General features: G+C 34.9%; 1 protein-coding gene and 1 long non-coding RNA gene across 5 annotated transcripts; one reads left to right on the top strand and one right to left on the bottom strand.

Moving 5' to 3' along the window:
* Positions 1 to 30: 30 nt before the first annotated feature.
* Positions 31 to 11,323, bottom strand: LOC134239068 (uncharacterized). The gene is made up of 3 exons (XR_009986142.1): positions 10,503 to 11,323; positions 6,617 to 6,743; positions 31 to 517 (listed from the first exon to the last, which is right to left on the bottom strand). It is a non-coding gene; the product is annotated as an uncharacterized LOC134239068 (long non-coding RNA).
* Positions 889 to 26,629, top strand: LOC134239066 (dual specificity tyrosine-phosphorylation-regulated kinase 1A-like). 4 transcript variants are annotated; one of them, XM_062721222.1, is made up of 9 exons: positions 889 to 1,111; positions 14,340 to 14,551; positions 16,453 to 16,644; positions 19,621 to 19,768; positions 20,490 to 20,776; positions 20,974 to 21,120; positions 21,469 to 21,612; positions 21,848 to 22,130; positions 24,034 to 26,629. In XM_062721222.1, exons 2-9 carry the CDS (start codon positions 14,420 to 14,422, stop codon positions 24,747 to 24,749), a joined length of 2,049 nt encoding a protein of 682 aa, XP_062577206.1. In that variant the 5' UTR covers positions 889 to 1,111; positions 14,340 to 14,419; the 3' UTR covers positions 24,750 to 26,629. The 4 variants fall into 4 exon arrangements, with proteins under 4 accessions (XP_062577206.1, XP_062577204.1, XP_062577207.1 ...); XM_062721220.1 differs by lacking the exon at positions 889 to 1,111 and adding an exon at positions 7,250 to 8,110; XM_062721223.1 differs by lacking the exon at positions 889 to 1,111 and adding an exon at positions 11,459 to 11,583.
* The last annotated feature ends 639 nt before the right edge of the window (positions 26,630 to 27,268 follow it).

Genomic DNA, 27,268 nt, shown 5'->3' with positions numbered 1-27,268 from the left:
AAATATAATAATCCTTTTCAATTCGTTCTGCAATATATGATCCAAATATCAAATTCCTGAACTTTTACAACATAAATGATTGTAATTTAAAAAAAAGAGATCAAATTTTTTTTTTTTGTCTCTTAAATCTACACATTTTAATTTTTTAAAAAATAATATGTACAGTACATGCACGTAAATATACTATCGGGAAAACCTGAATAAAAAGAAACTTTACATTAATTTTTTTTTTATATAAAGTTAAATAAATAAAAAGTTTTCCCGTGATTTTTGATAGGAAAAAAAGGTTGCATCATGTACATGAAGTGGAGGCCCTCATCAAAGAAACTCAAAGATGACATATGTTATCAGCAGATAGGCCTATTTTGAAGCAAAGTAAAATCTATTGATCAATATAATCTATAGAGTGTTCAGCATGCCATTGAAATAACACAAAATTCATTGATGTTGCTTTTCTCAAAGTTAATTTTTCCTTGTTTCCGACATCTTCCTTATATGGAATTGTGGAAGCACCATTCTAAAAATAGAGAAAAACATAAGTTTTGGTACTAAGGGAATATATTTATTTCTCTCCCAAACAATTATGACATCTTTGTCAAATATTTTTTAACCCTTTTCTATTTATTTTTTCTCGGTCGTGATATCGTTTTTGTGGTCAATCATACACGGAAAAGAAAAAATTACACTAAAAATATTTTAAAGTCTTTTACAAAATTTTAACTTCCTCTTTGTGCCTCTTCTGACGTCACAGGTATTCTCTTCTAAATATAGAACGCGCTTTCGCTTGTTGTCGGTGTGTCCGCCATTTTGAAATACGAGATTTGCCGATCATAATTTATGAAGAAAAAGTGAAAAAATGTGTATTTAAAATAAACAGAATTACCCAATATGTAACATCAGTGTATGAAAGTTGATGTTGTGATTTTAGTTACAATGAATTGTTTCTATCTTTCTAAAAATTCAAATGTTGTAAATGCGCGCCATTCCGCGTTGCCTTGATCATCGAGGAGGTCAAAATTCTAGTGTACACATTTGAATGTTGAAATTTAAAGGTTTGGGAGCCCAAATGTCTACACATTTTATTCAGAATTCAGAAGAAGTCAATTGAAAGGTAAGTGATTGATAATTTAATACTTCCCCCCTCTCCTAGAGAAGAAATTTGAATTTGTTTTCAGTGTCATTCATTCGGGTTCCCACATGTGCTCGTCCCCAGCTGTCAAAATTGGACTCCTTAGTATTTTCTTGATTTCCTTTTACAACTTTGCTCTTGAGTTTTTAAGAATTATTTTCATTTGTTCATTTGATAAATATAGTAGAAGATTAAAGAGTGTTTTATGTGAGAAATTTGTACAGGTAAGATTCAAACGCCCCTGACTTGGTCCAGACATGTTTTGGAGCTTTCCTGGACACATGTACAAAACTTGGATATGGGGATTCTCCCTTGATTTTGAAGTATATCTTAGAGAATATAGAGTTTTCTAAAGCATGTAAAATGTAAAAAAGATTTTTTTTTAAAAATGAATAATAATAAAATTGGGAACATTAAAATGTAATCGCTATCTGTTTACAGTTGGCCATTGCCAGGGACGGTAACTCTGTAAACACTGTAGTATTGGATATATGATAAATCATAATGACCTAAAAGTAAATGTATTTGTTTATTTGGATTGATATTGTTTTTATGAAACCTGTCGACTGTTTTTAATTTTCTTTATTGAAAACATTCAATGCATTTGTAAACATCCCCTAAACACATAATACTTGATATCAATAATGTTTAGTTTAGATACAACAGTGTAGATGTTTGTTGATTGGTGGAAGTATAGTTCTCAAAATTCATATAAGATTTGAAGAGTAAGATTTTTAGTTACCTTTAATTGATGTTGAATAAATGTGTATCATGAATACAAGCATTAATGTCAGCAATTTTGAATACCATGCATTCTTGTATGTACATACTAAGGCCATAATAAAAATAGTCTTAAATTCTCATCCCTGCCCGCCTAATTTTTTACCACCGCCCCAATTTTTTTTATTTCTGCTTTTCTTCATCTTAATTGGTCTTAATAAAAAATCTGCAAAATGGAAAAAATAAAAAAAAATAAAAAATAAAAACAGCCCACCCATGGCCTAAAGGTTAAAAAATTTTAAGTGACTGATTGTGTGTTGTCAATATCTCTCTCAAGAATTTTTCACTCATATGGAGATGCCACCACTTTCCAATGGAGAGCTGCACATTTTGTCCAGTAGTTGGCACTTAGGGCCATTGAGGGAACTTTTTTGTGCCAGCACCTACAGTGAGACTAGACCTTGGTTTGACCAATCTCCATGTCACACAGTGGGATTCAAACCCGTGATGTAAGGATCAACTCCTTACTTCGCGACTCTAGAGCAGATGCTCTAACCACTGCGTCACACAAAATTTTAGGATTTGAAGATCAATGACAAAACTGGGAATTTGGGCTGCGGATGTTATTAGACTATCAGGAAGCCATGATGCCCGGATAATGATACTAATAATATGTGTCATATTTCTGAAATTGAAATTAAAAACAAAATTCCTTACCCACCTTCCCAAACATATAAACTAAAGACTAAATAGGCAATGCCAAACCAACAATTTATTAATTGTGGCCGTACATTGAATTTTGCAGTATACATTTAATGTGTTGTCATCATTTTTATGTTTATAAGTATAAAAGGCTGTAGTATGTACATGAGTGTAGAGAGAGTTTAAGCATGGATTTGCTGAATTCAATGATTGGCATTATCCCTTGGAGAATTTTTCACTCGTATTGAGATGCCACCACTTGCCATTGGGGGCTACAAATTTAGACCTGTACTTGACATGACTGTTGAGCAGTGAAGGATCTTTTTTCTGCAGGCAACTACAGCAACACAGAACTTCAGTTTAGACAGTCTCTGACTCTCATCCAAGAGACTCGTCTCGTAACACAATGGATTCGAACCTGCAGTGTAAGGAACAACTCTAAAGCAAATACGCTATTAACTGTGCCATGACTGAGGGGTCCTGTAGCATCTGTTAAGGCTTGGATTAATTTTGGTAAATTTCTGCTTCATTTATGGTCAAGTGATATGATTGATTGATCGTATGTTGATTAACGTCCCTCTCCAGAATTTTTCACTCATATTGAGTAGTGCTGGGTATCGCGACTGAAACATTTTATCGCGATATATTGCAATATTATATTTTGTATTGCAATATATCACAATATAAAATTTTTCATAATTTTGCTTTTCATCAATGTTAAATGAAAACACAAACTCAAATTACATGTATTCTCGAGTTGATATTGCAATTGCCTGATCACGTTGTGTCCACGCAAGTGGCAAGCTAAGTTTTTTGTGGCACAATTTCAGGAATCAAACTGTAATATGCAGATTCAGCTTTAACATGAAGGTGTAACAGTTGTCATCTTTTCGTTTCTGACAGAGACATGTCTCTGGTTTCTGATCACACTTCACGTCACTTGCCGCCATATTTTACCTTGAAAAGGGCAAATAACTCTTTTTATAACAATTTATAGCATATCGAACCCGAACGGTATTCACAAAAAAATACCGCGATACTTATTGTGAAGAACAAAATCGGGAAACACGGGTTAACCGGTAATATTGCACAGCACTAATATTGAGACACCACCACTTGCCAGTGGAGAGCTACAAATTTTGTCCTATACTCGGCACTCAGGGTCATTGAGCAGTGAGGCATCTTTATCGTGCCAGCAGCTTCTGTGACAGGGGACCTTGGTTTATACGGTGTCATGCGAAGGACCGGTCTCCATGTCCCACAGTGGGATTCGAACCCGCAACGTAAGGATCAACTCCTGACTTCGCGACTCTATAGCACACTCTCTAACCACTACGCCACACGGGCTACTCAATTGATATGAGAGCAACTGTACAAATAGCTAGGGTGTGAGCAGCTCATAGATAAAATAAATTATGTTCCCCAAACGGAGTTTGGGAACATATTGTTTTTACTCGGTTTCTTCTTCTTATTATTCTTTTTTTTCTTCTTTGTTCTCCGGTACCTTTTTTGTCTGCGAGTGTTCTCAGAAACTGTTCACCCAACTAAGTTAAAACCTTTTTAGGGTTAATAGGTGTGTAGTGTAGGTGTGCGGAACGAAGGTCATTTTGCGCGCATTCGCATGCACGTGCGTGCGCGTGAAATGACTGATATACTTAATATGGCCATAACTTTTATATTTTTTGATGAAATTAAATGCTTTGAAACTCATTACATAAGGATATATTAATAGTGTTAATAATATGACACTGTCAAATTAGCACGAACTCACGCGCATGCATGTGCGCCTTGCTCTGATTGGCTGAAACAAAAATCTCAATATCTCTTCTGTTTTTTGACGAAATGCTTTGAAATTTTAAACATTGTCATGAATTAGGATATCCTACAATATAATATGGAAAAATTTCATGAAATCACGCGCATGCACGTGCGCTGCAATCTGATTGGCTGAAACTTTAAATGGCTATATCTCCTTTGTTTTTTGACGAAATGCTTTGAAATTTGAAACATAGTCATGCATTAGGATATCCTGCAATAGGATATACAAAAAATTTCAAGAAATCACGCGCATGCACGTGTGCTGCAATCTGATTGGCGGAAACTTTAAATTGCTATATCTCCTTTGTTTTTTGACGAAATGCTTTTAAATTTAAAACATAGTCATGCATTATTATATTCTACAATATGATTTAGAAAAAAAATCTTGAAATCACGTGGATGCATGTGTGCTGCAATCTGATTGGTTGAAACTTGAAATGGCTATAATTCCCTTGGTTTTCAACCAAACAGGATGGGATTTAGAACATAGATAGATATAGGGGCCTCTTACAAGAACGTATGGTCATCATGCACGTGCATGCACGTGCGTGCATTTGGAACGAGTGAAATTAAAAATACACTTGAATGAGTGATTTTTAATACTTTTGGGCTAAATGCGTTAATATAAAGTATATTTAAATATATAGAAAGTGTAGACAAGTTTATAGGATCATTACGCACGTGCATTCACATGGGCACGCGTGCAATGTTAAAATTTGAATATGATTGGTATCCTTTTTGGAAAACTTTGTTAAAGTCAAAAATGCACATATGTTGTCTTATTTGAGAAGGCTTACAGGGAATATGGCACCAAAAGGGAGTTGGGGAGTGTTTGGGGAACATCTGTAACGGTTCCCGTTACAATTAGCACTAGTTGATTCTGGGACTGAAGTTAATTGATTTTAAAAAACAATTTTTAGGAAAATGTTTGAAATATCAGAATTTGAGTTGCTTGTGAAAAAAATCAGTCTATGCGAAAGTCACCGGACCGTTGGTTTTTACCGGTAAAATTTAGGTCGGGTCGGTAAAAAAATTCAGTTTACAGAACCAAATGTCCGATAAAAAATAAGGCCAAATAAATCTAAATTAAGAGATACACATGGTCAAATTCCCCAAAAATATCCTTTATTTGACCAATCTAGCAGTAGTACCTGATAAATTTTTATGTATTACAACCCTGTCATGATCGTTTTTACTCTAATTCGAATTTCCTCTGTCAAAGAGTAGAGATCTTTAGATAGCTCATACGTAGATTTGGTTGGGAAAATATTTAGATAGCTCATATGTAGATTCGGTTGGGAAATTATTTTCAAATGATCATTGAACTTGAGTAACCATAATGAATTGTTTCAGGAAAAATAAATATGCATTGAAAGTGAATATTAATTTTAAGAAAATCTTTGATATAGTTTATGTTGTATAAGTCAAATATGAAGAAAAAATGCATGCAATTGTATAAATAGATACCTTTTACAAAGGAAAATTATAAATAGTTAACTTGTCCATTTCACTCTGAATTTATTTAAGGTTAAATTTCACAGTGAGAATTAACCCCATCCCACCCACCCTCTCAATCTCAGTATCATAATGATGTATGGATTTAAAGGAAAAAAAGTTGGTCTGGTAAAAAATTGTTTGGTCTGGTAAAGATTTTATTTTTACCAGACATTTTGTCCTGTAAAAATTTTAAACTTTCGCGTAGACTGAAAAATGTAACTTTTTTTTAATCAAAATAAAATTTACTTCAAAATTTTTAATCAACACATAATGTAGATAAATTTGATAAATTTTAAATTGCAGATTAGGCAAATATTTCTTCTTTCTCAGGCTTTGGAAAAAGGGTCAACCAAAAATGTACTTCAAATAAAAACATGTTTAATAGCACAGCAAGTCAGGTTAAAGTTTAATTTTATGTACTAGATGTTCATGTTTTACAATTTATGTTCATGATAAGTGTTTTGACTACTTTTATAAAAAAAAAAAGAAAAGATGTACAATGTGCACTTTTGATTTTCCCCCAATTTTAAAGAAGGAAAATGAAATTAAAGTGTTAATCATATTAATGAATCATATTTCTTGTGATACACATTTGTCATCTTTTAAACCATTTAACAAATTTTTAAAGATGCGAAAAAGATCCTTAGGTATTTTTGGAGAAAGAAAAAATTAAAATAAGGGGAAAATTTTGTTTTCATAATTTATTAAATTAAGACTTTCTACTTGAATGAAAATTTTGAAAATTGGTACCTCATAGATAAGGAAGTGTGCTGTGGAAATGATTGTGTCATTTGTACTTGTTAGAACCCGTGAAAATATGAAAGCGCACTTTGAACCTAATTCCTCTACCATTCAATCCAATTTTTATGAATGAGCTCTGAAACAGAAAAAAGGGATTAGAATTTGATAGATAAGGCAGCTGTGGAATAGAATTCCTGGCATTCTTCTGTTACAGAATATAGACTGTGTATATTTCTTAAACAGCTGATCAGAATCACATTTTCTCCCCAGTGTGTTATGTAAGAGGCCAGGGGAGGGTTCAAACAGCCATTCAGCCAAATCCAGAAAATCAGTTACAAGGGGCTTAATTTTCATACTATTATGATAACTTCCTTGCTGTGAGTCATAAATCCTATTTATTTTTCCTAAACGTTCATAAAAATGCAGAATTTTTAAAAGAGAAAGTGAATGTGTGACAGTTGTTCCCTAGGATGGCCCCATTTGTATTATGTAGGTAGACTTCATTACATATTGACCAGACAGAGAAGTGTGCCATATTGTGGATGTAAGCTGTGTTTGGATTGGTTTAAATCCTGCATTGCCCTGAAGCAGAGATGAATTGTCAGCCAATTATGGAGTATTTGTCATTGGATGTTGGGAGCAAGAGATGTTCCAGACTGCATAATACATCCCGTATCCTCAATCTTGTCGGAGGGTGAGGACAGAGTTTTCGTGCCTGATCCCAATTTAAAGGGAGGCTTTTATCATAACTGTGTGTGTGGGAAATGACACCTGTAAACTTAAAAGCGTGAACGCACAAGTAGTAAAGCTATCGTCAGACAGGAAGCATGAATTAAGGTTACCTTAGTTCACATGGTGACTGATGCTACTGCTGCAGTGATAAACGACAGACTTCAGTATTTATAGAAGTGATTAGGTCATCCTCCCAAGCTTCTGCTTTGACACAGTTATAATACAGCCTGGATTTGACAGAGATTGTTGTTATTGTACAGTGTCACAAACAACAGTATGGTTCTCTCGGAGGACAGCAACCTGTCGCCAGCATCAGCTGGAGACTATGATTCAGGCTTCTCTGCACCTAATTGTGTCGATTTTTAGCTTACCAGTCAACTGCTGTCAAATTACCAGACTCTCATCCTGTCATAATGGTGACACACAGACAAACTAAATATGTTGTGCAATATACTCTGTAACCAGAAAACTTTAATTTTTATATGAAAATTCATTTTTTATGAAATTTTGATTGATTGAAAACTGAAGTGTGTTCACACCACTTAGTGTTTACATGTGATTATGTCACTGGATTCTCGTAACTGCATCCTTGCTTTTATGCGAGAACTTCTCTGTGCAAAGGGAATGATGGACAAAAATTAAGGTGGATGGTCCTGAAAAGAGTGGAAATTACCATGGATACGGGTGCGTTGGATGATCGTTTAGTTTTGACTAGGAGTCATTGGTTGAAGCAGGAGCAAGAATATTACACCCAGGCCATACGACTAAAACGTTAGTATTCAATGTGCAGAGTACCCAAGTCTTAGTTAGATATGTACAAGTTATAAACAGTCGCTGTGACTGTCCTTAAATGACCCTGAACTGAGACCTAAGATGATTTAATGTTGGGCAACAGGGCTAATGATGCAAGGGGACAGGATGTCATTTTGTAAGCCTGGATGACCAATAACTACATATTAATCATAAAGAAAAACAAACAAAACTAAAATTTCCTTAAGAAATTAAGAGAACTTAGACATGCTTTGCTTGAAATTGTTTTGTCTCTTTAGGAAGAGTTTTGTACTGAACCAACTCTGATTTAAGTAAATAGCAACCTTTAAAGAGGGTTTCATAAATGGTAATACATGTAATATCATTGATAACAAAGGAAGTTAGATAATTACTAAATTAGCAGTTTTCTAGATTATATAACAAACATGATGTAAGCAGATTCTTCTAATGACTTGACAAGTCCTACATGTAGGTTGATGAGGCAGCTATTTCTCTAATGATGAATTACTTTTGGCCCAGAGCACATGTTAAATTGAGAGAGATTTAGACCGAGCCATGATATTGACAAAACTGATGGGTTTCCATGGTTATCTGAACCTTGTGTTCCTCTGACACAACATGTTGTATTGATCGGCCGATTCCTGCAGGTCTCTGGCTGGAGAAGAGACCGATCACAGAGCTCGACTTTAATGTCGGATGATTAGACTCGCTAATTCATCACGGGGTAGAACTGGGTATCTCAGTGAGGGCAAGTGGTACAGAGACTGAGTACACAACCTACAAATGAATTAATCAAATTAATACTGTCCATTAATCCCTAGGATTAGGGGAAATTCCCCTTGTTATGAATTATTGGCCTCGTATCTGACCTAATTTTGTACCTACTAAACCTTTCGTGGTGTGTGAGGGTACTCTAAAAAATATTGGGTAGGGGTGTTAATGATAAACAATTTATTTAATTGAACCAAAATTTTAAACCCTTCTTTACATTTTCTTTTAAATAATTCTATTAAATGAACTTGAGAAATTGATATGTATTAAAATTAATTTTGAAACTTACATTGATCAAAGTCATACCTCATTGCCTATTTGAAATTTCAAACAGAAGTATTCATTATTGATTAAAAATTATACCTTTGATGAAAAATTGATTGATTATATATAGAGATCAAGAATGACAGATAATGAATGGTTCTAAGTTTGAATAAATTCCATCAGTCAATCAAGACTGAAATGTAGATCACTAATACTTGATACATGTGAAAAATACTTTGTAATTTAAAACTTTTGTGTACATGTGCATATTAATTGAAAGTCTGAATAATAACAGGATATATGTATGCAAATATTTGTTCATTTTTGAGTAAAGGTTTGAGATTTGATTGTCTTGGACAGGGTTTTCTAGTTGCACGTTATCAATTTCAATTGTAGGCCACTGTACTCTTTTGGGATAATAATTTCTGATGATGGTTTCTTTTGTGGAGCAAGATGTTTTGAAAAAGTAAATTTTTTACATGACCTATCACTGGAAATATATATCAGCCTGACACAAGAATTATCCATTGAAAGGGAGTATATTTACTTGAGTAAGTAATCGGAGATGTACAGGTTCTTCATATATCACTGCAGTGTCAAGTCCCATTGACAAAAGTTTTAAAGTTTATCAAGTTCTGTTGCGTCTGGTTACCCACAAGTGAATCTACATTCATTAGGAGATGTGATAAGGGCCTGTGTTTAAGACTGAATGACAAGACTACATGAAATGGTACCTCTAGGTACACCTAATCTCAGTACACTGGGGGGAAACATGATAGTTTTGAGTTGGTTCAGCAAAAGGTTTTGCAGTACATTTGTACTTCTGTTAATCAGAGTTTTGTTTTTGAAGCTCTGCTATCTTTAAATGTACGGTTAATTATATTGATGGTATAATGGCTCAGAAAATGGTCCCATCATGACCATTGACGAGTCGTGGCTTATGAAATTGTCCTTTCGTCCTGGGGTTATTTGTTGGTCATGACATGTACAAAAATGACCACAGGTCCTATACCTGGACTCTGCCAGGTTGTATAAATACACATTTACTGAGTAATTATTAGTGTAGACCTCTCTGCTCAGGTGTTTTGCAGGACAGCATAACTACTCTTCGCTCAAGCGAGAAACTTTCACCCAGTCATTGTTCACACTTATCATATAGGTATGCCAGGATTGTTTTCTGAAAACCAAATGAATGCAAGGAATTCCGGCATCTTATTCAGGAAGTTTTTCCCTCCTCTTTGTCACTAGCTACAATGGCTTTAAATATAGTCTATCCAAGGAAGTAGTGCCCTTGATCTTAGAATTTAGAAATCAAGCTTATACTTATGTTTCTGTGAAATCCTCAGGTTTATCTTACCTGTGAAACAGCAAGTCAAAACTTGCACTGTTCTGTAGCCTTTTATCAATAGACAAGACGTAGATCTGAATAAACAAAACGGACCATTTCTGTTGTGTAATCGGCTATTTAAGAGATTACAAGTAAATACATATCTTAGTGTATTTACCTGCCTGACATTAGCAGATCACCTGTAGGTGGCCTCATTTTGCAGTGCATAATCACCTTCAACCCTGAATGACCTGAAATAACTCTGATCACATGACATACAAGCCAGGAACTCTATCTGGCTATTAATAGCAACAATGCCTGGCAACAACTGGGTCAGTGAACATAACCCATCCCCTGATTGGCTGAAGATTTATGAATACTTCTCTGGTCATGTGATGAAAACAAAAGTCAGCTGATGTACATAGCATGCTTGTTAGAACAGAGTAGTGGAGAAATATCAATAATATTGCGAGCATTTTATGTTGCTGGCAGGATTGTCTTCATCAATGATGTTTCTTACCTGTCAATATAACGAAACAGGCTCTCGGATACTTCACACACTGAAGGCTAAACATAGATACCGCCCCCTCACTTCTGTTGCTGAGGCTGTTAGGGATGGGTGCCAGAGCTATTACGGGAAATCGGCATTAAACCACTTCAAATTGTGGACTCGTTAAATCAAGCTCAAAATAACTCTTCATACTGTACAGGGCTCGAAAATCATAAGTAGATTCATGAATGAAAATAATTACAGTTTGTAAAGTCTAATTTTATGACTATTATTTTAAATACTGTAAATCATTTAAATGTTGACAAAAAAAAAAAATTGCAAGAAAGAAGGAAGCAGGCAGTAAGCCTTAGCACATGAAGATCTTAAGATGAGGAAGACTTCTATTGTTGTGATGTAATTAAAGGAAGATTAAATAATAGGGAAAGAACAAACAAAATGTCATTCAGATTTTTAAGAAGGAAAAGGGAGAAATCAAAACATCCTACTACACAGAGAAGAGGGAAAGATGTAGGGCCCCGTAAGATTAAAGAGAAATTCCTAAATTTCTCTGTCATCCCACAGGTAGAGAGGGATTGGATTATCTAGATAGACTTGACATAGGTATATAATTAATGCAAATATTATTCAGCTATTCAGATGTGTTAGTTCAAGGTTCAGCTTGGTTGGTGTTGAGTTCTTAATGCAACAGATGTATGTGGTTTAAGCATCCTTTATGGGACAGAATTTGTTGATATAATTTTCTGTGTGTGTAGACACTCTATGACTTGGACAGTAGAATTTGTAGGTGAGTCTTTTAATTGTTACCTGTCATTTATTTACTGAGCATGCAGTTCAGGTGAACTACCAGCAGGTGCTCTATACCTGCCCATTATTCTGATACAGGTGGATGGCAGAGAGTCTAGACCACAAGTCGACTTCAAGCCGCTTTGATGGGAAATGTTTTCATATTTTGGACTTTTTTTTGCGGTAGCTGATTCATTTATTTGTTTGTGTTCATCCTTGTGAAATTCTTACAACATTGAGACATTTCCTGTCACCTAGATAACCCAAAGATGACACATTTTTTGGTTGTTTGGTACTTTGTGTTCAAGAAGCCAGCTCATCCGTGCTTTTGACACAAAATATTAACGACCGAAAAAACCCCGCTCAGAAGCCAGTGATTCAGAATCTGTGCACTAAAAATAGCTGCATGAAAGCAACTCAATGCATTTTTACTTCTAACAGAAATTGCTTCTCTAATTATAGTTTTTTTTTATTTTAAAAAAGTAAAGAATTTCTTTTGAAAATCTATCTGTTCTGGGAAAAAATTGATTCTCATGATTTTTCTACCCTAAGATGATTAAATAAACAGAGAGCCTGGGTAGTGTCTCTGATAACAAACCGGGGCCTTCTAATTAAGTCCAGGTACTCTATTGATACATAATTAATGAGCTATGCTGTTCTGCCACAGGGCTGCAGATTCTTTATTGATCAGATATTGAGTGTTCTACAAACCCACACTTTTTTCCCAGCATTTAGGGGCAGCAATATTTCCCACCATGCTTTGCTGTTTTGTTTTTTCTTGCCACTTCCTGTATGTCAGTATTGATTAACCCCAAAATTAAAAATCCCTGTCGGAAAAGCTTTTAAAGAGCATCATTAAAAATGCTTTTAATTGATTATTCTGAGTCAATATACCTTTAACCATGATTGTTGTTCAAATTTTCACATGGCATTGCTACTTGAAATTGTGGGAAAACTTTACAACATGTTTTAGCATGCTTGTATTTAGAAACAAGTCATTGTGGGTATTTAATATAGGTTTACAAATTTGGGCATGAATATACATTTATTAATATGGTGGAATTTCTCTGCAAATTCAAAGTAAGTGAAAATTGATAGTATTAATGAAATTTACAACTCTTAGTGATTGACAAAGTCCATATAAATTAGAATGGGAAAATCTATACATTACATATACGGAATGGGATTAGACGGGAACTAGATTATTGTTTTGGAGCCAAGTTGAATGAGACTAGTATTGAATGACGCATAAACAAAACAAATAAAACCTAAGCCTGGACCGATACATGATGAAATCTGTGTATTAGAGGTTGTCTTCACATTCCTAACTTGATGGATGGTCTGGTTGGACAGGAGAATTTGACAGGCCTTGAGTAATGATGATAATTGAGGTGACTCAGTAAGTGAAAACAATGCTGGTGGGTCATTTCTGTGATTGGTTCCCTGGGGAGGCGGTTTGTATTGTGGGATGTCCAGCTGATTCATTTGTCTGAGTTGTCTATACGTATCAGAGGTAGATGAACTACAGGCTTCCATGTCTGTCACACGATTCTCAGGGTTATGTTTACCTGTGGAGATCCTACATCAACTGTTATTTGAATTGCTAGTAGAATAGTTTTACAAAACAAAAGTAAATTTTTCTAGATGTGTGTTTTATGTAATCATCAGACAGAACTAGATTGATCCTGCTAGACATAGGTCACTGTGTCATCAGGTTACACTTCCCCACTTCCTCAATACTGCGTACTGATGACAAAGTAAATCTCAGTACTGTGTTGTACATCACCAGACAGTGTCATTATTTGTCATTTGTAAAACACTGTACTCTGTAACTAGTCCATAGGAAGGGTCCATCATTTCACTCATCAGACACACTGTATATCTGTACAATACCAGCTGTTGGTCAGACAGACGGTCACAGCAGGGGATAACCTTTATTAGTCCGGCCAATTGACCACTCTACTACTACTACAGATCACTGATTCTTTAGGTCCGTACTGTACGCTGACCCCTTCACCAGGTGACCAGACTGTCCCCCTCAGGTCTTTGGTATTAACTTTATAGACACACTGTATCCATTGAGCTACAGGGAGGACTCCAGCATGAAATATTAATACCATAACATGAAGCCCCTTATAAGTTCTGTGTTGATTAAAATATTATTTCTGTTATTTCTGTAACAATGTAATATTGGTTTGATGATATTTTACATTGAATGAGGAAGTGTCAAGTTGTGAGGAGGAGTAGACACATAGTAATTATAGGTCTGATCAATAAGTTATAATTATCAATCCATAAGAAGCTTAAGATATCAGCTAAACAGAGCCGGGCTAAATTTATCCTGTACTGTATGGGGTGAGATGGAGAAAGGTGGTTTTCATCATCACCTTCTGTTGTTTTTAAATGATTTAGGCAAGAATCAGATGTTTTAATTAGAATTTTCCAAGAATTTGTATTTATAGTGTTAATGAGAATTAATCTAGTTTATTATTAGAAAACAATTAAATTTAAACAAAATCTGTTTTTATTTAGTGACATTGCCAGTTTTATTGAGTGTTGACTGTGTTTTGTAGGTCAGCTGTCGAAGGCTCGCCATGCTGGAGAGGCAGGGCTGCTTTACCATAGGATAGCTGGCACTGACCAGTTAGACATCATGGCCGACCTTCAGCAACAGGAGGTGGTGGCCATGCAGAACCGCATTCCCGTCTCCTTCCGTGAACCCAGTACGGCACCACTCCGTAAACTCAGCGTCGATCTCATCAAGACATACAAACATATAAATGAGGTAAGTCTATTTCTCTATTGGCCAAATATTATGTGTCTCATATGAAACTCTGAATTTGACCATAGAATACGTTGTAAGGGAGTTGTATTGAATTACTTGATGAAAAATTGAAGGGGAAAACAAAATAGGGACTGCAGTAAAAAGCTTTTAAGTGGAACTGCTTATTCATTGAGAAATCTGCCTTTGGATGTTTTGGATGACACTTGGGTGTCTATAGCCTCACCGTTCTATTAGGACATTGTTAGTTTTATAGAAAATATACTCTTCTATATCTATTCTGAGGGCCCTGCTTAAAAAAATTAGGGTAGGTTAAAATGCATTTGCTGTAGCAGGAAAAAATTTTATTTTGCAGGGCTAAAATTTCTATTTTCAAAACTGTTCAATGAATGCAGAAAGGCTGCCAGAACATATAGTATGTAATAACAAGAAAGTTTGTTAATAAAGATTTATAAAGTAAAGGTATCCTGTACATTTATGATGTATTAGTTCTGTGTATTGTTGGTAAAAATTATATGTCACTCTATGATTGTAACCCAAAAAATGAAAATGTAATAAAAACTTTTAGGGTATTTCGGAGGGTAAAATTTCACATTTTTGATATACAAAAATAATAATATGTTTTAAAACATTTCGGCCTTAGAATATGACATTGTTAGTTTTATAATAGTAATTCTATGAACTCCATCTATATCTATTCTAGAGGGCCCTGCTTACATAATAAAATTGGAATATTGTTAAAATGCTTTTGCTGTAGGATATTCAAATGTGACTTCAGAACAAGGGTCATTGTTATTAGTAGATGCATCTTGAAAATTTGGATAAGTACAGTTATAACATAAGACACAGTAAATCATGCTGGAGTTGTTTGATATTTGGAGGCCTTCGTGATGACCCTTTATTACATAAGCAAGATAAATGGTTGTGGTTTGTCATTAGTGATCCTTACATTTCATAGATTACAAGTTCTAAAGATTAGGAAGGTGTTAGAATTAAGTATCTATACCAACAGAAAGTGAAAACCTGGCCACACTGTGCTAACTACACCCTTCACCTGGCTGTTTGATGTATGTAACATCTATCATACAGCTTTGAACTTCAAGGTGTATCCCCTTTACTTTGTGTATCCCAGCAGTCATCGGCTGGCCACTCAACTGAGTAGTGAAACAAATTAGCCAGCAGTTGGAGATCAGGGACTGCTCCCTCCTTTGATGACTGAGAGGGGGAGACGTCTTTTGTTGTTGTTTTTGTCACACCTGTATTCTGGCACCTGTTGGGTGACCTATGACCTTTCAGGCCCAGCAGTTGGACTTTCTGCTGAGCTGACAAATTTTTCTTCATTGATGGTTCAAGAATTTTCTGATTTCGAGCCATTTTGTGATTCAGCATGACTTGAACAGTTTGTTAGTGGTTTGTAAGAGGTTTGAATATGGGTTGATTTGAGTGATACAGGGACCATTGTATGTATGTACTGAAGATGTACTAAGACTCTGATAGTGTTGCGGAGATCAAACAGAACATTTACTTGCTACAGAGAGAGTGTTTTGTTATGCCGTTGTCTGTGATTCAGTTGGACTTTAATGTGCCACAGGAGGAGGTAAATAGTCTGTGTAAATTGGCTTTATTGGCTTGAGATTGCCAGTCTGTTTGAGAATTGCCAGTCTTACATTTATATAGATCATGTTGATGGTACCATTTCAGTCATTTTAAATAGCTTGTATACATGTAATACAAGTAAGGATGAAAGTAGTGAAGTTTATGAATTATTATATTACCTGTATTTTCAAAGGTAATACTTTGATGTTGGTTGTAACTGTTTGTTGTTTGTAGTTGTACATGACAGGTCTTCACTGTTTCCAGTCACAAGTTCAACTTGTATTTTATTGTATTTTATACTGTTTTAGGTGTACTATGCAAAAAAGAAGAGGAAAGTGGCCCAGGGTCAAGGAGACGAGAGTAGCCATAAAAAGGGCAAGGTCAACGTTTACAACGACGGTTACGATGACCCCAACCACGATTACATTGTCAATCCCGGCGAAAAATGGCTGGAACGTTACGAAATCGATTCCCTCATTGGCAAAGGTTCATTTGGTCAGGTAAATATGTACTGTGTATCAAATGGTCAGGGAAATATCTACTGCATATCATTTTGTAGCGAGACATTAAAACATTAGAGTGATTAGACACATTAAATAAACAGATCATGGGAATATGAAAATATAAGTATACATACATGTATACTAAGGTATTTCAGTGTCCTCTCAAGTTTAGTTTGTTTACTACAACAATCTTTTGTTGGCAATTACTGAATGAAAACAAATGTGAATTCCAGTCTGAGTAACTCGGCAGTCCAACTGTCTGTACATAGGAATGGTTCTGCCTCTGTGCTGCTATAGAACTTCAGGGCACATCTTTGTGATATTTTTGAAATCCTGTTTCACATTCCGAATGATAAGGAAACAGCTCTGGTTTGACATCTCTGTCTGCATTATAATTTGCAGCAGAAGTTATATTTTTTGAGAGGAAAGTGTTTTATTCAATATCTGATGCAGTAAAACGGCTTGAATACATTAGCTCTGTGACGTCATTGGTAGTCTGGGTTGGAGCTTCTTGAAATGTTTAACAGTAATGTGATCCAGTATTGACTAATTTATCATAAGTTTGCCTGCTCTGGAACCTGTAATTCCAAATTACAAAAGAAGTGCACCGCTGCATGTTGGAAGATTATACTGAAATTGTGGAGATGTTACAGATATATGTTATCAGTCTTAGAGCTTCTTGCTGATTTTGACAATTATGTAGAACTTTTTACTTACACTTGAAAGTAATATATGAGCAGGTTAATTTTACAAAATAATTGAAAAGCTTGTTAGATTTCATTTAAAAGGAACTGATAAAAAGGATTTGTCTTGTAAGCAAAGGATATAAGAATCAAAAAACATGAAGAATGAAAAGAATGTATACCCATTAGTTTTATGTAGTAATAGTAATACCCACACTATATTTCCCCCATTAGACGTTAGTAAACCTTAGACTGAGTTAGAGAAGTGTTATTTACAAATTAGAGAATTGATATACCCACACATTTCCCCCATTAGACTAAGAAAGTCTTAAGAACAGATTTATTTACAAGTTCATTGAGTTGATGTACCCAAATAACATTTCCCCCATAATAGACTACGTAAATCTTAGAGCAGTGTAATTTATAAGTTAAGAAGTAGTTGATGATGTGAGACAAAGACAGTCTGGTTCGTAGAGACTGGTATGTAGAAGTATAGAGAGGACGACGTGGGTTGATGAGGCAGCAGGGCGTGATTACATCACAGGTCCGCTCCACAATAATCAATACGTGACGTAGCAAAGGCCGTGATTGGTCACTGTCGTTAATCGTTGTTTTGTCTGGGTTCATAGTCTAGTCAACACCTGCAAGCCATAATGGTAAATCCTCTTGGACAAAAGAAAGAAAAAATAGATTCTTCAAGAAATCTCGACCAAGAAATCAATGTATAGAAGTATTGATGGTTGGTCTGTAATACACATGCAAGAGAGATTGAAGTAAAGCATGTGGACTTGCTGTATATTGATCTAGCATGGCTAGTGACTTTTAGTGAGATGCGTTGACTTTTAATATGAAAGGTAACTGAGAAATAAAAGTGGCGATCACCTGTTGATCATTACAAAGGAAACATTGACCAGCAACAGGTGAGGGAAGGCCTCATGCACCAAACAATAGCCGAGGTCAACCCACATCTGCCCAAACACTCTCACAACCAAGGCCTATTTCTGGCTTCTCAAGAAATGTTAAATCAGAACAGCAATACCTAACTGTCTGTAGCTCAAGGAAAGAATTTTACACCTAATTGTGACAGAGATTGCCCTGACAAATTTTGAGGGTCAGGAAAAATGCATAAAAAGATATTTAAAATATATTTTTATTCTTATATTTGATTTAATTTTTTTGATTGTTTGCATTGTTATAGTCCAGAAACTGTTGGGACATGTTCAATAAGATTATGTGCAGTTGGTGTATAACATGTGCATGCTTGCACTTTCTTGTCTCAGCCCCCCTGTAGTGCCCCCTGCAAGATGCTCTGTACATGTTTGAAGTGTTGCTAGGGTGCAAAGAAGCGGGGTTCCTTGCACTGACCTGAGTGTCAAAGATGGAGAGAAAATCTTTGATTTAAAGGGCCAAAGGTCACAGAATTAAAAGTCTACCTAAGACGATTGTCAAGAGGAGTTATTACCATCCAGATAAACTATATTTATCATGCTTATAGACGCAGTCAATTTGTGCTGTTTCAACATGTTTCTTGTGTGTACTCCAAAATATCAGGCAAATACATCAACGTTGGGAAAAAATCATTATCTACAGAATCTCCATTAATATGAGAACAAAAATTCAATATTTGTTAGCTGTAGATAAGGGTTCAGAAGAAAAGCTTTTATATTGGCCCTGCCCTGATAAAATCTCACACACTTGCACACATAATTGAATTAAAAACCCAGTTCTATGGCAATAATTGTATCTTTCTTTAAGCCACGGTGGAGAAATCCTGTAATTGTTCTGATAATTGGCCTTGATCTGATGAGAACTTTAAATTGGTCATTTAAGCAAAAATTCAAACAGTAGCACCAACCTGTCATCGTCTGAGACTTGTGTAACTTTTTCTCAGTCGATCATTTTGACGTATATTTAGTATAGAGTGGAAAGTTCCCCGGCTTTACCTTGATTATATTTGTTTAGTCATCTCGTTGTCATTCATTATTAATACCTGTGACCTGCACTGTTCTAATGACATGAAGTGAGAGCTCGACTGTACTGAATAAACTTTTTTTCATTAGCAGAACCATGTTAGATCTGTTTATAAAAAGTACAATTTATTGTTATTTTATACACCAGAAAACCATGGGAGTATACCTTGAATATTGCGCAACCATGTAATTTTACTGATTGGTATACCAGAAATTTTTTTAAAATTTTTTTTTGGTCATTACTGAATTGTAAGTAATGAAGTCTAATTAATTTCTGTATTTTGTCTATATATTTGTTAACTATCATAACTGTATTGTAGGTTGTGAAGGCTTATGATCACGGTGACCAAGAACATGTAGCCATCAAAATCATTAAAAACAAAAAGCCATTCCTTAACCAGGCCCAGATAGAAGTCAAGCTTCTGGAGCTAATGAATAAACATGACAAAGAAAACAAGTATTATATAGGTAAGATCATAATCAGGACAAAATAGTATAGGTAATGCAACAAAATAAGGTCAGAATAGTATGTATGTAATCAGCCTTCAAAAGTCAACATTTGATGATGAAAAAGAAAAGTTTTTTTAAAAATAAGAAATGGCTTAAATGCTAAGATTTTATTAAAATAGATGCTAGAGTAAAAGGAAATATGTGTCGATGCTAAAGTTAAAAGGAAATCATAATGTGGATCAGATTCACCTTGGTCCAGTAAATAAGTTGTACATATGTAACACAAAAATTAGGAGAAATCAAATGTAGAATACTAGAATAGATGCATATATCTCAATCAGATGATAGGGGACATTCAGGGAAAATGGAAATAACAAAGTGAAATTTATTGATGCACAGTTTTGTTTCAAATTTAAGTCCTTATTTTGAAACATGAGGAAGAAAGTAAATAAACAGAACCAACAGGTAACAAAGAAAAACAAACGTTTGATTGGTAGGAAATTAACAAATAGATAGGTGTCCCGATGTTACTGTACAGGAAGGGGAATTACAAGTCACATTACCATAACATAATGATAACCTTATTGTACCTTATATTTAAATTTTTATTGATTTTATTGTTATTATTAGTCATGTTTGTAGAAGTATTGTATTATGAACATTTATTTCTATTTGATACAACACTTAATTTTTTTTATATATTAAAAATTAATAGAATTTTTCTCTTCTTTTTTTTCAGTCAAACTCAAGAGACATTTTATGTTCCGAAATCATTTGTGTCTAGTGTTTGAACTATTATCGTATAATCTGTATGACCTTCTGCGGAACACAAACTTTAGGGGCGTGTCTCTAAATCTGACTCGCAAGTTTGCTCAACAGCTGTGCACAGCTCTGTTGTTCCTGGCAACCCCTGAACTCAACATCATTCACTGTGATCTTAAACCAGAAAATATATTACTGTGTAATCCTAAACGAAGTGCAATCAAGATTGTGGACTTTGGGAGTTCATGCCAGCTCGGACAACGAGTAAGTTAAGGAAGATCATCGTTTAAAAACTCAAGTAAAAGTGATGAAAAGGGTTGAATGTAAATATATATGCTTAAAGAAGAAATGAATAAACCCTTGTATTTTAGCACCCAGTTTGATTTAAAATCAAGTAAAATATCTTTAATCATTGCAGAGGGTAATCATACATGTACTTATGCTTGTTCTTTTTGTGACAGATCTACCAGTACATACAGAGTCGGTTTTACCGGTCCCCCGAGGTGTTACTAGGCATTCCCTATGACCTGGCTATAGACATGTGGTCCTTAGGCTGCATACTGGTGGAGATGCACACTGGAGAACCATTGTTTGCGGGGTCAAACGAGGTGAGTACAGATAAAGGCCACTAAGAGAAGATCCCGAGGTAGATTGGCAAATTCTTGGTATTCAGTCCACTTCACAGTAATCTTTCTCTTCCAAGAAAAATTATATTGATTGTTATACAATACAGCTGCTCTAATTTGCTTGCAATAAACATTTCTAGGTAACACATTGTGTAAACAGAGTTGTAGAAAGTTTATACTTTAATAAAATATTAAAATTTCCAATGTTGCAAGCTTGTGGCAACAGTCAAAGGGAGCTAATCCAGCAGTTTGACACTGACACTCCTAGTTAGACATGTTGGATAATTAGATAATGGTCAAGGGAAATGACAGAATATTTGTTGATTGTAGTATGACCAGATGATGAAGATTGTGGAGGTTCTGGGAATGCCCCCAAAGCACATCCTAGACCAGGTGCCAGTCAAAGCCAGGAAGTACTTTGAACAGTTACCAGATGGAACTTATGTCTGTAAAAAACCAAAGGATGGCAAAAAGGTAGGGACCAGTGTAGATAGCATATTTTACTCATCTATAGATTAGTTAACTTTTCTCAGGTATATGACACTTTTTCATTATCCTTGAAAAATAATCTGTAAAGAATTGTATCTGTGGAGCTTAAGTTTTAAGATAATAATATTTTACAAGGTTAATAGTGAATGTCAAAGAGAAGTTGATATTCTCCAGAGTTTGCTAACAGTACTAATTGTGCTTTTATTTTATTTTTTTTTAGTACAAGGCTCCTGGCACGAGGAAGCTTCATGACGTGATTGGTGCTGAGACGGGCGGGCCGGGTGGACGTAGGGCGGGAGAACCTGGCCATTCAGTCGCCGACTATCTTAAGTTCAAAGATCTCATATTCCGAATGTTAGAGTTTGACCCCAAAGTTCGCATTACACCGTATTATGCTTTACAACACAACTTTTTCAAAAAGACTACTGATGAAAGTACAAATACGCCAAATAGTGCATCTAACTCGCCCGCCATAGAGCAGCAAGGGGTAGCCTCTCCGTCAGGTAAAAGAAGATAATGGTTTGTGTCTACACCTGTTTCTACTTTTTACTGTAGATAAGATAAGTAGGTGTGACAGTCGGTCTGCTGGATGTCCAGATCTCAAAGTCTATAAAGATGGTCCTTGTTTGATTTATAAAGACTTTCTGAGCTTGAGGAATCATTCACATGTAGCAGTGGCTGTCAAACCTTGAATTACATACTCTGAAATAGTCTGTCAAAAGACCAGGCATGATGGGAAAGCAAAGTCTGTGTTTTGAGATTTTGTCCCTGCAAATGTTAATATGGTAATGGATAGAAGACCTAATTTGGGTGAAGCAGACCTGCCTACTCTCCCCATTTAACTACAATTTTTACGATTTATTCCCAAAAAATAATTTTAAGATTATAATGCAAATGTTCTGTTTCCAAAATTAATAGTTATTATATAATTTTTTTTGGTAGTATACTGAAGGTAATAAAAGAATAATTTGTTCTTTAGGCCAGCATTTTTTTATTTTTAGGTTTACGAACATCAGAATGAAAAAGTCCCGTAGGAGGAGGAAATAAAAAAAAAAAAAAAATTATATTTTGGATACATTATCGAATTTTCTACATTAATTTTTGCTTCTTTTTTATGCTTCCTATTCTTGCCACTGGACACATAAGGGTTACAAAGTTATACAGTGATATAAATCTTTTGATGTTGGACAACAAATACAGATTTTTTTAAAAAAAATCAATTTTTAAAATCTCTTTTAATATATCTTCATTTTTGTTTTTAATGTTTGTTAGGTAGAAATTATTCTAAAATATTAATATACTCGAGAACTATAAAAGTAATAATTCCTTTCATAAAACAGACAGGGAGTATTCCCAAGGTGTATTGAGGGATGGGGTGGAATTTTTTCAATTAAGTGTAAAATAATTTTTCTGGCTGCCATAAACGATACTATATGCCTGTATATATTTATATATTCTTGTTTTTAAATAGTTGACATATTGAATTACTTGAATTTTTGTGTGATGAAAGTTATGAAATTCTCTGCAGTTTTAATAATATTTACAATTACAGACAGTTATTTTGGATAAATTGTCACTTTGCAACAAAGTCGTCAGCATTTTATTGTTCTCTGAACGGGGGAAACGTTTTGAATGGCACTCCTATCGATAAATATTTACATTAAACCAAGCTTTAGTGCTGCTATGGACTTGACACAAATCTCCCTTCATTACCCGCCATGTTCATTTAAAACCGGAAGTACGAGTTCGTAAATTTGAAATAAAATTTGACATCGGAAAGAAAAAATTCTGTTTTTCTCAATTTTATTTTTTTTTCTGAAAATTCAAAAACTTGAGCGGCGGGTTTGTAAACCTAAAAATAAAAAAATGCTGGCCTTATCATGATCATGTTTATGAATTACTTGAATTTTTCTGTGATAAAAGTTGAAATTCTCTGCATAATAATATTCATCTTATGGATAAATTGTTATAAAACTATCAATAACATCCATTTTGGGTAGGCAGGTCACAAAAATTCAAAATTTATGGAATTACAAAATTCAAAATTTAACAACCTCTGTGATGGACTATTTCAGTACAAGCACATGGGTGTTTGCTTAATTTCAGGTGATTTGCTCCACTAATAAATTTTGTCAAAGGTTTAAATTTATAAAGGAAAAATAACAAAAAAAATTTTCATGCCATGACACCAGTAAGACTATCCAATACTATTTTTAAATGTAAATTTAATGTTTAACGAAATTAGAAATGAACTTCAGTAATATGTAACGAAATTAGAAATGAACTTCAGTAATATGTAACAGTAATTTATTCCTTTCAAGTTTTTGTGATTCAAAAGTCAATATTTTAAATACTTTATTACTTGTTACATTAAAAATGTAGTAAATCGAACATTGTTTGTTTCAGTTGGTGCTTCCTCTAGTGGTCGAGCGCGCTCAGATCCCACACACCAGCATCACTCACACCTCCATGTGCACTCACACTCCGCCCACCATGGAGGGGGGACCCAGTACCCCACAATGGAGTGTGAGAGTCCTGGTGGGAGTCAAGTGGGAAGCACAGCAGGAGGGACTCGGTCTCAGTACCCACAACAATCCTGGCCTCCAGAGGCCGGTCAAGGACAATCATCTGGTCACCATGGCAACAGTGCCACCTCTTCTCATGTACACATGTCTGGCCATAGACACCATTCCTCTCACCCTCACCACCACCACGCGGTGACCGCCCAGTCTCCTCCGTCAATGAATGCCTCGGTGCCACCTAATCTTGTGGGGCCCCCTCAGAGTGTTTTACTGAGTGGGCCCGTGTCCTCAGAACAGGTTGTGTATGGGACAAGGACGGGTTTCCCTGCCTCTGGCATGTCTGTAGATATGGTGCAGGCAGGGCACCACTCACATGCCAATATAGACCCTTCAATGAATATGCAATTACAGGGCTATCCCCAACAGTATGGTCAATACACTCAACAGAGCTGGCCTGGTGCAGGCTTTCCGTTTACATTGACGTCTAGCAGTGGGGGAACAGAACCCACTCCTGGACACGCTAGGACAGTGACAGAGCGTTCAGACGATTCACCCATGGTCGGTGTAATTGTACAGCAAAGTCCAGTAGTGATTCATTGATGCTAGTGATTCTGTGTTGTTTTCATTTCTGAGTTCTGTTCTTCGATGGGCCTCATTCATGGTGGCATTATAAAGAGGATACATTTCACAAGTCACAGATTCCAATAAAACAAGTGATCGAGACAGAACTACAAAACCCCATTGTAGTTCGCTTCCCGATGGAAGTCATGACGACGGTCCGTAGAGTCACAGACGGAGGTCCGAGGGTGGAATGCCTCACGATCAGACACAATAGGGCTGTGTTTTCCGGGTTCAATGAGCTTAAAATGCAATTTTATTTGGCTAAAGCATTCATATCAGTCTCAAACTGTTCAGATTAGTAATATTTAGTGGTCAGTTCCCTGTCAAGTTTTGCTGTGTGCATAGAAAGGTTTTGTTCATAATGTAACTCGAGATTTTTTGTTAGATTTGTAATTTTGAAGACTGAAACAGCTGGTATTTGTTATTAAAGAATGTATAATAATAATTTGCAAATTTCAAAATTTTCAAAAAATGTTGTGAAATTCTATTTCATTAATGCAATGTTAATATTATTGTTAAACAAGAACTGTATCTTGAATTATAAAAGAAAAAAAACATTGAAAAAATATTTAATTGACATAAAAATATTATTTTGACAGATAGTGTTATTTCTGTTTTAAATGACAGTAACTTTGGTGGTGACATGTTGTTAACTGGTCCTCTTGTATGGGAGCACCAGTATATGTTGGGTACTGACTTTTTATACTAGTCATATGAGACTTAGAGAGGTGTTACACGCAGACTGCTGCTGATTGTTTAATTAAAACACGTGATGTTTTGACAAATTGTAAATACTTCTATTGTACAGCCAAGTCATTTGTTTATAATTAGAAATAAGGGAAATGTGTAACATTTCTGTGTTTTAAGAGAGAGATTTTTTGAATGGTTATACTGCAAAACCTGCTCTTTTTTTCTCCACTGTCATCCAGGTCTTTTCTGATAAAATAATGCCACTGTATCACTGTATTCCATAACTGTGTCACTTGAAGGCCCTTGTCCAGATACTGACCAATTGTTTACTGAGTGTAGAGCTCAGATTTTACCAGGTATTTATCATGTCTGTCAAAGACAACAAGTGGTGATATGAAACTATTAAAGTTAAAATGCATTTACATGTATATAATTTTAAAACAAGAGGGAAATACTAAAGATGATTAATTCATAAGCTTTCAAGTATGAAATGATAGTGGCCTATGGAGGTAGGGGCAGATAAGTAAGCATTACTTGCATTCAGCAATGGGATTTGTAATATTTTTGATCAGACACAGACTTGAGCATTTATAAACTTGATAAAAGTAAGTTTGAGCTGATGCAGTGATTCCATGTTTTAGAGTATAAGTGGAACATGATAAAAGTATTTATTCTGAGAATGAACATATTAAAAGTGAAATGTCAGTGTTGTCAGAGTTTTAATATTTCTTTTACTGGCTATTTTTACAATGATTGTGATGGTCCAAAAGGTTTTATTGTACTTCATTGGATTTCTGTCTTGCATAATCAGATTTTTACTGAAAACAAGGTTAATTTTTTTAAAGGAATTTTTATTTGGCAACATATATTAAAATCATTGTCTGGTGTGAATTCTTATGAAATGATTTTTTAAAAATTTTGAGAGAGAGATGGGGAGAGAGAGAGAATCAATTATGATACAGTTGTTATGTTTTAAGTTCAGAATATGATGGGGGGAAATTTGGATTGCTATTTGTATTAAAGAATGGTCAGAGCATTTTTAGCTCTTGTCAAAAATTAAATATCTTGTTTTCATTTAAAGAAGCATGAAATGCCAAAAACAGGATATAACTACATGAACAAAATATATATATAAATAAAAAGTTTCATTAAATTGTCATTATTATATAGTCTTGTGTTTTCTTTCATGTTGAAGAGGTGGAGAATTTTGCACATTTTCATATCATACACTGAAGATTTATTTTAAAAGGAATTCTGTAATTATTTCTTGGAACATGCAATATACCGGTATTATTGTGAACAGTGGTTGGAAAAAAATAATGGAATGAATAAAACATACTTTTTGGAAATAGTACTAAGGACTTGGTATTCTCCATTAATAGGACCATTATTATTCATTCATCATGATCATACCAAGTATAGACTAAAATATTGGCAAATCGTTTACTTGAGCCACAGAGTACTTACAGTGAATTGGTGCATAATTTGCAACAGAAAAAAGACATGCAATTTGTCTACTTGGAAAATTACTATGTGGGAAATATTCAGTAGGTTTTCTTTCTGATTTACTGGTACTTAAGGACAGATGATACAAACAAACTTCTGTCAGAAAAATTGAAAATAACAACCTGAACCATGTTTCAGCGAGTAAACTGAACAAGTTTAACCGCGTAGTTTTAAAAATTTCATTCATATTTACACAAAAATGGAATGCGAAATGAAAAATATTTGTATAGATGAATAAGGATGGCTGCAGAAAGGTAGAATTTTGAACATCACAGAAGGTTTACAATTTCTTAATATTTTGG

The sequence above is a fragment of the Saccostrea cucullata genome, unplaced genomic scaffold (genome assembly GCF_032062105.1).
Source record: "Saccostrea cucullata isolate Sc308-1 unplaced genomic scaffold, CSIRO_AGI_Scuc_v1 ctg376, whole genome shotgun sequence".
NCBI classification, from domain to species: domain Eukaryota; kingdom Metazoa; phylum Mollusca; class Bivalvia; order Ostreida; family Ostreidae; genus Saccostrea; species Saccostrea cuccullata.
Note: the sequence above shows the minus strand (reverse complement) of the source record. Positions and strands in the feature narration are given on the sequence as shown.